Genomic DNA, 13,040 nt, shown 5'->3' on the forward strand with positions numbered 1-13,040 from the left:
TCCCACTAATACATCTAACAGTTAGATACGAGCAATACTACACACATTTTCACTCTTATACTCTATGATATAGGTTTAAATTTAAAAATAATTTAAAAATTGGAAATGACGGTGCAAATAACATCACTCAAATATTGAAGCTTAAAAAAAAAAAAAATAATAAATAAAAATGAGGTTCATGCATGCATTTACACCATTATGGCGCCAACTGTATGCGATTGAGACTTGGGAGTGAAAAAGGCCGAAAAGGTCAAGGGGTAATATTGTCTCACACGGAACTTGCTTTCCTTAATTTGCACCTTCATTCAATACCTGGGTTTCATCACCACTTGGCTTAGTTGCTTGGGGAATTTTATACAATATATACAAATTAACAGAAATTTCATTGAATTTTCTGCAAGTAATTAATATTAATCATCAGCTTTTTTATTTTATTTTTTATTTTTAAAAGTAAATACTTGACTAGTAATTTAAAACACAGATTAAATTTTAAATATTTTTTTATTAGAAAAAAAATAAAAATTCCACACATATATATATATAATACACATGCATTAACAAAGCCCTAAAGTCTCTTATTGTGTTATGATGGTTTTTGAGTTTTTAAAGAAGATTCGCAAATAATGTGACCATTTTTTTTCTTCATATCAATGGGAAATAGCCACCATTATTCGAGTAATTTCACACAGCTGAGCTAGAGAACGAATTATATAAGTGTGTTTTATGTGTCACCCCGGACAAAAAAAAAAAAAAAAAAAAAAGAGTATGCTTTATGTGTCGTTTGATGTTGCCAATTTCTATAAAAATCTCTTAATTACAATGACACTATTTTCCATATTTCCATTAGCCCTCTGAGTATTTCTGTTGCCATCCAGCAACAGCCAGGGCCCAGAATGCTACACAGAGTCTAGAGTAAGAGACAACCGTGGGGCTGTGATGATTTAAAATTATTATTAATTATTAACAACTAGTGTTGGAGGCTCGGAGCTAATACAACAAAAGAATAGCATTTACAATTAGTATCACAAGTTTGTAATCCAAAAAGATATTAGGTCGTTATGACTGTTAACATATTTTTTTTTGCCAAATCAGCTAAGATTTAAAACAATTTGTCACATTTTGGTTCGAACGACACTTAATCTTGTTTGAACTAAGATAGCAATGTTCAAACAGGATACAATGAGTGTCTCAAATTTAACTTAATGATAATCTCGATCGAAAATTATGCAATGATTGCGATCGGAGCATTATGTGAGTCTTGTAATCTAACTTCGTCCGAACTTAATGCAATATTACTTGCGATCCAACCTTTCTAAAACTTCAAAATTAATGTCCTGAAGTCTTGGTTTGAACAACCTGAAGTAAATGTCTTGAAACTTTGTCTTGAAGTGCCTTTCATGTTCTTGTTCAATTTGAACGAAGTTTTGAATCTCGTCTTAAGAGCATCTCCAACAGTCCCTGCAAAATATAATTTTTCCCAATAATTACTACAACAAACTTTCATATCAACTTTCAATAATTTTTTCTCGTTTTAAGTAATATTTTATTATATTTTTTCTTTCTTTCTTTCTATGTTTTTTAATCTTTCCTTTCTCATTCTCTTTTTATGGGGGGAGAAAAGGAAATGATAAAAAATAATAAAATAATGCTAAAAAATAATATTTAATTAGAATATATAGTTAAAATAGATGTTTTGTTAAAATGTGCAGTGAAAAACTAGTAGTTAAAATGAAAAAATATATATATATACATTTTAAGTAGTTAAAATAAAAACCCTAACTAAAAATGCTTTAAGACCAAACCAAACTCTTAAGTCCTAAACCTACAAGAACCGGTTAGGCTAAAATAAGAGGGCAAAATGATCTTTTTAATTGAAAAGACTATTTTGCCCTTTTATTTTTGCTTTTTCAAACTTATAACGCAACAAGTTTAATCACTAATAAATTTGTCAAACAATATAAAACCTAACAATATATATATATATATATATATATATATTTTTTAAAAAAATAATAATAAATGGAGGCATGATCGTTAACGTAAGTATTTACTACAGTGCATGGTCCTGGTTTGTCGTTAAAAATCTAACATGGTAGATTTCCTTGAGATTCTCTCTCTCTCTCTCTCTGTGTCTCTCTGCTTTATCTTCCAGAAACATGGCATATTGAGAGAGACAGAAATAAAGGAGAGAACTGAAAACTCAAAAGGAAGCCAAGAGGTTTCTTCGGGAGAGTGAAAAAGACAGGATAAGGTGGAGCTAGAGCTAGGATGGAGGTGGGTCTCCACCCATATTGTTTTCTGGGACCCACAGTTTCTGCACCCCAACCAATGACTGCTCGAAAGCTAGCAGAATGTCATGTCAGACTTAAACAGATAGATCATCTCTATAAATACGGGCTCCTCCTCCCCCCGCCACCCACCTCGTCAAACCCCTCTTACTGTTTCAGTCTAATTACACTCTTTCCAAAGTCACCCTCTCTCTCTCTCTCTTCTAGCTCACTTTCTTTCTCTGTAACTGTCTCTGTTTTCTCTTTATTGGGCTGTTTTTTTTTTTGGTTGTTGTTGGAAAAGAAAGTGTAAGAAAGTGATCTTCAAACTTTCTCTCTCTTAAAACCACAATGCTCTTTGGGAGTTGAATTCCATTGATATGGAAGAGTTTTACAGGCTGAATCCTGTAATATCTTGCTCAGATAACAACATTTGTGCTACTACTTCAGCTGGGTTTCATCATCATGCCCCTATGGATAACATGCTCCAATTCCAAGCTGCTGAGATCACGGATCTGATCAAGACCCAGATTGCTAATCACCCTCTTTTTCCTAATTTGGTTTCTGCTCACATACAATGCCAAAAGGTAACCTTTTTTCATTCCATAATATGGGGTTCTTTTTTTTTTTTTTTTTTTAAGTATATAACTTACTTTTATTATTGGTCAAAGAGACAAGAGAATAAGTGATCTCAAAGTGATGTTTTTGATTGAATTTTGTGGGTTTAAAAGGTTGGAGCTCCCCCAGAAATGGCTTCTCTTCTTGAAGAAATCGGCAGAGAAAACCACGTATTAAGCACTTGCAGTAAGATGGAAGCTAATCCGGAACTTGATGAATTCATGGTAGTATACTTCATGTTTAAAGCAAGCCATTCACTTTTTTTTTAAAAAAAATTATTTATTTTGTTTCTTTAGTATTTAATAATGTTCTAGTAGGAAAAGAAAACTTCGGATCTGGTTACTGTTTCTCAAGATATTTTTTTTTATCTTCTACAACTGTTCACCGTTGTTTTTCAAGGAATCATATTGTGAGGCTCTACATCGATTCAAGGAGGAGCTATCCAAGCCGTTCGATGAAGCGACCATATTCTTGAGTGGCATTGAATCACAGCTGAATAGTCTCTGTAAAGAAACCTTGGATTATCGCTCTGGTATTGTTTTTCTTTTCATTGACTTCCACGGTTGCACTTAAAGGTCTTCTAAGAGTTATAAAATATGTAGAAAAAATCACATGAATAGTGGAGAGTCTAATATTGAGCTCAAGCTTTTGGTACCATTTATTCGTTAAAGAAATGGTTTTTCCTGTTGATTTGACTGATAACGTGGAACCTAAATGGGCAGCACTATTGCCTGTATTCACACTTGGGCAGTATATACATATAATATCTCATTGCTATGTTTGTCACATTAATGTCAAGAACTTGATAGTGTGTAACCACATGTTTACACTTTTCACGGTATCTTGAAAACCTTGCAAAAGCAGATATTTGGTTGATTTTGGTATTTCCATTTTATAGGATCCGTCTGTTATGTGATCATATTAATGGGTCTATTTCTTCTGTTCTCCTATTTTACTGCTGCTGGTCTTTTTTCCCTCCAAATCAAACATTCATGAAGGTTATCAAACAAGGGAAAATCTGACTAACATACCTGATGCGGGACAGTATATTGAAATTAGGGCAAAGAGGAGAAAGAAGCTAAGAAGAGAGAGAAAAGAGAAAGATACAAGTTGGGAAAGAGAGAAGAGAAGTAAGAGAAGAGGGGAGAAGAGAAAGAGGAGAGAGAAAATCACTTTCTCATAATTTTAATTCATCAAAGTCTGTCTTCATTGGAGTACAAATATGCTTATCTCGACTCCGACTAAACCCTAGGGCAACGGTCATTTATTAACTTGCCTCGCGGTTTTATTGATCTAATTGACATAATTTTATTGACTTACCTAGCATGGAAATGCCCATTATTGAATTTCTCTAAATAATCTAGGGTTATACTTAATACCATTGACTCTTAAAAAATAAAATACTGATAACTCGTTCCCCATCATCAAATTTTAATTATTCTTCAAAAGTTGTCTTCATTGGAGTACAAAACATGCTTGAATAGAATCCGACTAAACCCTTTAGCAACACCCAATTAATTTTTTTTTTAATAAGTGATTGAAATATCATTAAAAGTGTAAAACGCACCTAGATACCCATAGAGTATACAAGAAAAACACCTACCTAGAAGAAGAAAAAAGAACACGAAAATCATGGTAACTAAGCACCAAAGAAAATACAACTACATATGCCCAAAGATAAAGAGTATTAAAGAAAAAAAACTTAATCCCCTTCAACTTCCTCTCAGGCCTCAAAACGTCTCTCGTTTCTTTCCCTCCAAAGGCACCACAAGAGACAATAGGGCACCATCTTCCATACAACAGTACTTTGAGAGATACCAATAGATCACCATCAAGAAAACAAGTCGACTACACCTCTAGGTATAACCCAATATAGCCAAAGCAATTGAAGAATACATTTCATAAGGGACAAGAAACCTCACAATAGAGAAGAAGATGGTCCAGAGATACCCTTTTCCTCTTACACATAAAACAACTATCGACCACAACGACATGTCGCTTCCTATTTGTAAGGGCCGCCAATCAAACAAAAATAGGATCTCTAGCAATTTTTGTTCAAATTGCTAGTAATTTGGACAACAATTGTGAAAGAGCCTATATATATGAGACCCAGTTGCCTAAATAAATTTTGGCTATTGAGCCACTTATTCGAGGGTAATTCTAGAAGTCACTCTTGTATCACTCCATGAATGTCAAATGAGGTGGCATTTAAAATCACTATTTGATCAAAATTTAATAATGATCGATCACAAGCACAATGATGCATTTAGAAGCCACATCATTTTTAGAGTGACATAAGAGGAACACAAGAGTGACTTCTAGCATTACTTATTATTTGAATAGGTAGGTCCCATAGAGGCTCTCTCACATTTTCTGGAGATATCCATAAAAAAAAAAAAAAAAAAAAGGCCCTAAAAGGAGTAATAGTCTGCGAACACTTAATCTCATTTATCAACTTACCTAACATGAAAATGCCCGTAATTGAATTACCCTAAATAATCGAGGGCAACACTTCATACCATTGACACTAGAAAAATGAAATAAAATATTAATAAGTCGTTCCCCATCAATACCATTCCTGATTTTTTATTTATTTTTAATAAACCTTACCATATACATGAATATGTGGATCACAATGTCAATTATGATTAATCTACTTGATGTTATTTTTTTAATTAGTTTTACTTTTTTTTTTTGAGATAAATCGAACAAATCTATTATTAGAAAAATCATCTTAAGCACAACGCTTTACAGAGATAATATCATAAATACATTGGGGGACTTCCTCTATAAGACCCTATTACTCGCTAATAGTTAACACTTCCTTCGCAAGGCGGTAGGCTGCACCATTTAAATTTTGCTTGACATGATGAATCTTCCATTTATGAAGCGGTTCAAAACCCCTCGAGCTTCCTCGATTAGTTTTAGCTTATTAGCCTTGTATTGAAACATTTCCTCTATGCCACCTTAGTACTCAATGGCATATATTCTTGTGAACCCAAAAAGAATAGTTGATGTGGTTGTTTTGCTGAATTAGTCGTAACACATGCAGTGGTTTTCTTGGCTTGGGTTCCAACTTAACATTTAGCTTCGGTTTCAGTTTCCCTAGTGCATTTTCAGACAATATTCTTTAAGCCTCTTCTTTAATTGTTATGGCTGGCTTTAGAATTGATTGGGACTCTAATTTCCAACTAAAGTTCGGCAAGGAAAGGTTATCCACGCTGCCTTAACAATGGAATATTATTGATTAGGTCAAACTAACATGCAGATTTTCAGCTAGTTTCTTTTCAATATTACTGCAGAAGAATAAATAACCTTTTATTATGCTGTTGATTTAGTTATATTTACAACAACTGGCAACCCTGTGCTGCTTGGCATTTAAGTGGAAAACACATTTCGAAAAGAATGATTGTGCCATAGGGAAAGTGGCATGGGTGACAAGTCCTCCTTTTTTAAAGGAATTCTAGTGACAACCCTTTCTCTTTTTTCCTCAGTGAGTACATGTAATGTTTTTGTTTGTATTTAGATTGTGCTGTATCAGCTTTGGTAAATGGGAAACCAACAACATCAACACATTTGCCTCTTCCCCGATTTGCTTTGATGAAATTTGCCTTGTCATAAAAATAGGCGTTCAAATGGAACATCACCAAGCATTTACCACATGCATATCATTCATATTTTTGACCTAATGAAGAGCCAAGCTGCATTTACTAGTGAATACATAATGAAAGCCACAGAGACAATTAAAGTAGAAAATTTAGTTACTTTGAGCAAGTACTTGTCTAAAGGTGGTAGGGTTACCCTTGTAAAGAGCACTCGATCCTATTTTCCTACCTATTTCTTGTCCCTCTTCCCTCTCCCTATATGTTGCAAATTGCATAGAGAAACTTCATCAAAATTTCTTATGGGGCGGCCTAGGCGAAGAGTTCAAATTTCACTTGGTAAGTTGGTTCAAGGTTTGTTCATTGATCTTTGAGAGAGGGTTGGGGGTTTGGAACTTGTTGAAGTTCAATTGTACTCTTTTGGAAAAATGGTTATGGCGTTATGTGCAATAGAGAGAGACTTGGTGGAGGACTCTAAATTAAATTTGACAGTTCATGGGGTGGATGGTGTTCTAATGAGCCTATTGAGGCGTATGAGGTGGGGGTATAGAAGAACATTAAGAGGGTTTGGGGGAAGTTTTCAAGTCATACTAGGTTTGAGGAGGGAGATGATGCCAATGTTAGATCTAAGCATGATTTGTGTTGTGTGGACAATGCCCTTAAAGAGCCCTTTTCAGATTTATATGGTATTGCTTGTGCAAAGGATGCTTCAATGGCGGCTCACTTAAAAGTTTTCTGGTGGCTCCGATCAATGGAACGTAAGCTTTGCTAGAACAGCTTGTGATTGGGAGGTGTGTGTACCTTTTTCTTCAAATTGTTGTATTCAATTAGAGTGAGATTGAATGCTGAAGACAAGTTTAGGTGGCCCCCTTCCAAAAAAGGCTTGCTCGTTGTTAGCTCCCACAATGTACTTGCTTGTAATGATGACACCCCATTCTCTTGAAAGAGTATTTGGCGGGCTAAGGTTCCTTTGAGAGCGGCAATTTTTGCTTGGTCGGTGGCTCTAAGGAAGATCTTTACCATTGACAACTTTAGAAAGCGACATATCATTGTGGTCGATAGGAGTTGTATGTGTAAGAAGAATAGGGAGTCTGCAGACCATCTTCACGTACATTGTGAGATTGTTGGCACCTTATGGAATGCCTTTTTTTGTCGGTTTAGGCTGTCTCAGTTGATACCTAGTAGAGTAGTTGACTTATTTGCTTGTTGGTGGACTGGTGGTAGCATTAAGAGTACTGCTGTGTGGAAGATAGTGTCTTCTTGTTTTTTGTGGTGTCATTGGAGAGATGAAATAACAGAAGTTTCGAGGACTGTAAGAGGATGTTGGCGGAGCTTTAATCTTTTTTCTTTTTTACTCTTTATCTTTGGACAACTGCGTTTGTAACTCCTTTGGTGCTTAGTTTTCATAATTTTTTTGTTCTTTTTTCTTGTTCTACTTTAGTAGGTGTTTCTCTTGTATACTCCCCATGTATTTAAGTAGCGCTTTTCACTTTTAACGATATTTCAATTATTTACAAAAAAAAAAAAAAAAAATCCTCGTTGAAGTTCATTTGTTACATTGATGAATCAAATGTATACCTTGCTGGTTAATGTAATCCATATTTTTTTTTTCTACACCCATGCGTTTTTAGTGCATTGATGCTCAAGTTTAAATTCTTATGAAAATGTATACGATGTGATTAATTTATGTACACAACTTTCCTGGTCCTATAACTTGTCTTTCTTTCAGATGAGGCAATTGGGACTTCAGAGGAATTAAGCTGTGGGGAGGTAGATGCACCTGAAAGTCAAGAGTACTCTTCTGGTGCCCGTCCGGGTGACCAGGAAGTGAAAGAAATGCTCCTTCGAAAGTACAGTGGCTATCTTAGTAGTTTAATGAAAGAGTTTTTAAAGAAAAGAAAGAAAGGAAAGCTACCAAAGGAAGCAAAACTAGCATTGATGGAGTGGTGGAATACTCATTACAGATGGCCATATCCTACGGTAAAATCCAATATGATCTCATGGGTGTTCTTCTTTTATGTTTTAATAATGTTAAAAGTGATTGAAATTTACTTTTTCCATTTAATTTCGGATTTTAGGATCAATGGTGGTTTATCATAGTATCAAAATTGGCAGCCAGAGAATGGGAGGTTTATCCTTCATATTTTTCACAAATCTGTGATGGCTTTCCTCACAATTATAACCTTGTACAAAAAATATAAAACCCAACTATGTCTACAACTAAGAGTATGTAGGAATTGCGTTGGAAAATACAGCTTTTTTTTTTTTTTTTTAAAAAAAAGTTTTTTAGAAAAAGCTTCATTTTTAAGCATTTTTCAAAAGTACATTTTAGCTTTTTTTTTTAGAGTGAAAAAGTCAAAGAAATGCTTTTGAATAATTTGTTTACCAAACATATCAGCTTTTTGTTTGGCATGACTTTTTATATACTAAAACTACTTCTTAAGCTTCTGAACCCAATCTCAAACACACAGGGAGAAAAGTACTTTCAAGATCATAGAAATTAGAGTTACAAGGTTGCTTGAAAACAATAGACTCTAATCCTGTGTGTGGTGATAATTTTAGTTGAATAGAACTCAACTCAACTGAAGTAAACTTGTAACATTTTCTTTTCATTATCTGATATGCAAGATCTATGCCATAATTATACATGGAAGAACTTAATTTCAATCAAGTTTTAAGGTTTGTGATATTTGATATATACCATCACAAACCATTCCTCTTAATTACAAAGCTAGCTGGGTTTTGGATATGTGTCAGATTTGTTCCAAATATCTGATTGGGTGAATGAATAGTTTCCAGGAAAAATCTTAGAAGGTGAGAGTGTATACTAGTTACCATTCATTTGGAGGAAAGATTAGCTCAATGAAAACAGCACCAAGATTTGGTTGTTCTTTGTTGGGTGGGAAAAACATGTATGAAATAGAAACATATAGAATGAAAACAAAAAGGTTTATGTTTTTTTTTTAAAAAAAAAAAATCATAAAAAAATGGATGATGATATCATGATGGTACAGGATGAGGATAAAATGAAGCTATCAGAGGCAACAGGATTAGACCAAAAGCAGATCAACAATTGGTTCATAAACCAGAGGAAACGGCACTGGAAACCTTCTGAAGACATGAGATTTGCTCTCATGGAAGGTGCTATCAGCAGTGGTGGAGGAGACGTGTACTTTGACACTGGAGGTGGAGGAGGAAGTGATGATATCTGATATCTGATCTTGGACAATTTGCTTCATAATCTGGATTAAAAGATTATTGCGTGCAATACTACATATATTAATTAATTTGTCATGTTATAGCAATATCTTCAATAATTTTATGCATTTTCTATATCCAAAAACCACAATTATCTATTGTATATTCTCTTTTATCTACTTTAAATATCATTTTTCTTTTTTCTTTTATTATTTCTTTTCTACCCATCATTGTTGAGCTTCACATTCTCAAACTCAGAATGAATGTTTAGAGAAAAGAATTAAGCAGAAAGATAATACCAAACGTGATATTTTTCAATATGTTATGGAATATATTATAATGTAAACTTTCTAAATATAAGGAAAAGAAATAATATTATATTTTTATGCCAAAAGATGAAAAGAATAGCGTGAATCAAGCTATAATCGTGTATGATGCATGCATGCATGTTTAATTTAACGCATAATTATGTCACGTCTCGACTTGTTCATATCTTTGATTTTTAAATTATATTAATGAAAGGTTCATAATTAATTCTGTCAGTGTTGATATATCAAGTATGTATAATTATTAATTTAAAAAATTGTGAAATATTTTTTTATTTTATTCATATTTTTATATATAGAAACAGCCTTGATAATTAGTCAACTTTGTGAGATTATCAAAGAGAGCCTCATATTCAAACGGATTAACAGATAATGGTAGCACGCCATGATTGATGATACCCGCTACTCTAGTAATTACGAATTTAATTATTTAATTTTTGTTTTAATACTTTTTTTAGTATGTGTGGGTTCAAATTCTTGCATAATAAAGTGGTATTTAATAAGTGAAATATTTAATTAAAATAAGAAATAAATTATCAAGATAGTTTAAAATCTAGACCTTTTTTTTTTTTTTTTTTTTTAACCGAGTAAATTCAGCATTTCTATTCTAATATCATTTGAATCATTACATTTTATTTTATTTTTTATAGATATTTAAATCACCAATTATCTTAAAAGCTTAAATTAATAAAAAAAATAATAAATATAATAATTTAAACATATAATAAGAAGATATAAAAGATAAAATGCGTGCTATCAGTTAAACGAATTGGACCAATCTAGCATCAGCATAGTATCGTGCAAGGCAGCAATTAATACTGAGTGCATAGTGAGGATTATAGTCTATAGACCTTTTCTTATTATAAAATGGGTAAATTTAAGATAAATTATTGAGCAAAAGCGTCAATTTAAATAATATCTCAAGTTTTTTTTTTTTTAGTTTTAACTGTAGAAATTTATTGTAAATTTAAAATGAGCCATTCTATTGAATTTTTGACCAATTTTGTACGATTGGTTAGTGTCACATGCATATACTTTTTTGTCACATTACATTAAAATAATATATATATTTTTCTTTAAAAATTAATAAAAAAGAAAAAAAGAAAAAAAAGAGAATCCCTTGGAGGGCAACCCCACCATTGGCCACCACCACTGCCCCCACAGCTGGTCACCACAATGGTGGTGCCTGGCTATAGAAGCGTCTCCCAAGGGGTTCGCAAGAGGTGGGGGTTGGCCATCAATCCACCCCCAAAGGGTTTCCATTTAATTTGTCTTCTAAATTTTTTTTAGATATAGATTTTTTAATTTTTATCAATAAGAAATTATTACTTTAATGTGATGTGGCTATAAAAAGCTGATGTCCCAATAATGGGCATCGCAAAATTGGCAAGAAATTCAATGAAATGACTCATTTCAAATTCGTGATAAAATTCCACAATTCAAATTAAAAAAATAAAAAAGGACTCGAGGTGTTCATTAAAATGGCGCTTTTATTTTTAGAAAATTGTAATGAGAAATGTTACACATCTCAAAATAATTTCTTCCCAAAAGTCCGTTCTAAAATGATGCGTCACCATCTCATGGGATGATGACACATTATTTAGGAACTAGCTTTTGTGAAAAAAAAAAAAGATTGAGATGTGTAGCACTTCTCAATTATAATATATATATATATTACAATTATAAAGTCTTGGCGTAAATCCAAACCTTTGTGCTCTCCAATAAAGGCCTAACAAATCAGCGTGGAACCTTTATATTCATATTCCTAGCTTTTGGGAAGAAAGCTGATTTGTCAAGCCCTTATTAGGTGGCACAAAGGTCTTAGTTTGGGCCAAGACATTATATATATAGCCAAATAGTGTTGACTTGTTGTCAAGACTAATGCTTTATTTGGTTCGCGGATTATCTAGTCCATTGGAAAAAGATTAGCTACTACTGGGAATAGATTAGCTAGTCCTATTCTTTTGTTTGGTTGTAACGCTGGAATAGACTACCTAATTCCATTCTTTTGTTTGGTACAATGCACTATGTTGATGAATAGAATCGTATTATGATCTTATTTCCTAAAATACCCTTATAATATAAATACAATTTATATTATTAAAGACTTTCATTCTTTTCTTTTTATTGAAAGATAAACAATTTTACTATAATTTTTTTTTTTAGTTATGTCATGTATATATATATATAACTGAATTAAAAATCAAACTGAGAAAGTATAGAAAAAGAGAGATGGAGAAACAGAATAAAAAAAAAAAAAAACCCTAAACAGAATCAAAGAGAAACGATACAGAGAATCAAAAGAAATAAAAAAACTGAAGAAAAAAAAAAAACTAAGAAACGTTACAAAGAAAAAAAAAAAAATTCAAGAAACAGAGAGAGAATGAAATAACCAAGAAACAAAGAAGAAAAATCGAAGAGAAGAGAGGGGGAGAGAGATACCTTGCACAGAGAAGAGAGATCGTTGCTTTTTGAGAGATGGAGATCGTTTTGCAGAGTCTCCTTGAGAGACGTGGGTGCTAGAAGGGTGGGGTTTTTGTGGGCAATTTACACGATAATTTTAATCCCACAGGAAAAGATTAGCTAAGTCACTCGTTTTTGAGTGGCTTAGCTAACCCTGTGTGTATAGGATTAATAATCCTATGGAAATAGACTATTCTTAGGAATAGAGTGGTACCAAACAAAGGAATAGCTATACCTAGTGTTAGCTAGTCCAATCCAAGGGTCTAATCCGCAAATCAAACGGGGCCTAAGTCTATGTTAGAGTTGCGTAGGAATCTTTTACAAATTAAAGTCTTCCATTTTAGGTGAAGAAAACTACGAAAATAGACAAAAAGACCTTACCAAGAAGAAGAATACAATCCAAATGAATTTTTATTTAACACTCCCCTTAATTACGTGTGAGCCCAACTTCCACTAAATAAATAAGATTTAATATGTAAAGTATATATTTACTTGAAATAAAAATTAAGTAAATTATAGAAACAAAGTTTGAACGGAGAACTTTGACTTTAATACCATTTAAATCA

General features: G+C 32.9%; 1 protein-coding gene across 1 annotated transcript; it reads left to right on the forward strand.

The window, feature by feature from the left end:
- Nucleotides 1-2,437: 2,437 nt before the first annotated feature.
- LOC132172981 (homeobox protein knotted-1-like 10) lies at nt 2,438-9,894 on the forward strand. Its single transcript, XM_059584548.1, has 5 exons — nt 2,438-2,854; nt 2,999-3,109; nt 3,285-3,417; nt 8,217-8,467; nt 9,502-9,894. Exons 1-5 carry the CDS (start codon nt 2,648-2,650, stop codon nt 9,697-9,699), a joined length of 900 nt encoding a protein of 299 aa, XP_059440531.1. The 5' UTR covers nt 2,438-2,647; the 3' UTR covers nt 9,700-9,894.
- The last annotated feature ends 3,146 nt before the right edge of the window (nt 9,895-13,040 follow it).

Source organism: Corylus avellana, chromosome ca2 (assembly GCF_901000735.1).
Source record: "Corylus avellana chromosome ca2, CavTom2PMs-1.0".
Taxonomy (NCBI): domain Eukaryota; kingdom Viridiplantae; phylum Streptophyta; class Magnoliopsida; order Fagales; family Betulaceae; genus Corylus; species Corylus avellana.

Coding starts and splice junctions, on each gene's coding strand:
- LOC132172981 (XM_059584548.1), top strand. CDS start 2,648: ATGGAAGAGTTTTACAGGCTGAATCCTGTAATATCTTGCTCAGATAAC. Junction 3,418..8,216: donor AACCTTGGATTATCGCTCTG/GTATTGTTTTTC, acceptor TCTTTCTTTCAG/ATGAGGCAATTGGGACTTCA. Junction 8,468..9,501: donor ACAGATGGCCATATCCTACG/GTAAAATCCAAT, acceptor ATGATGGTACAG/GATGAGGATAAAATGAAGCT.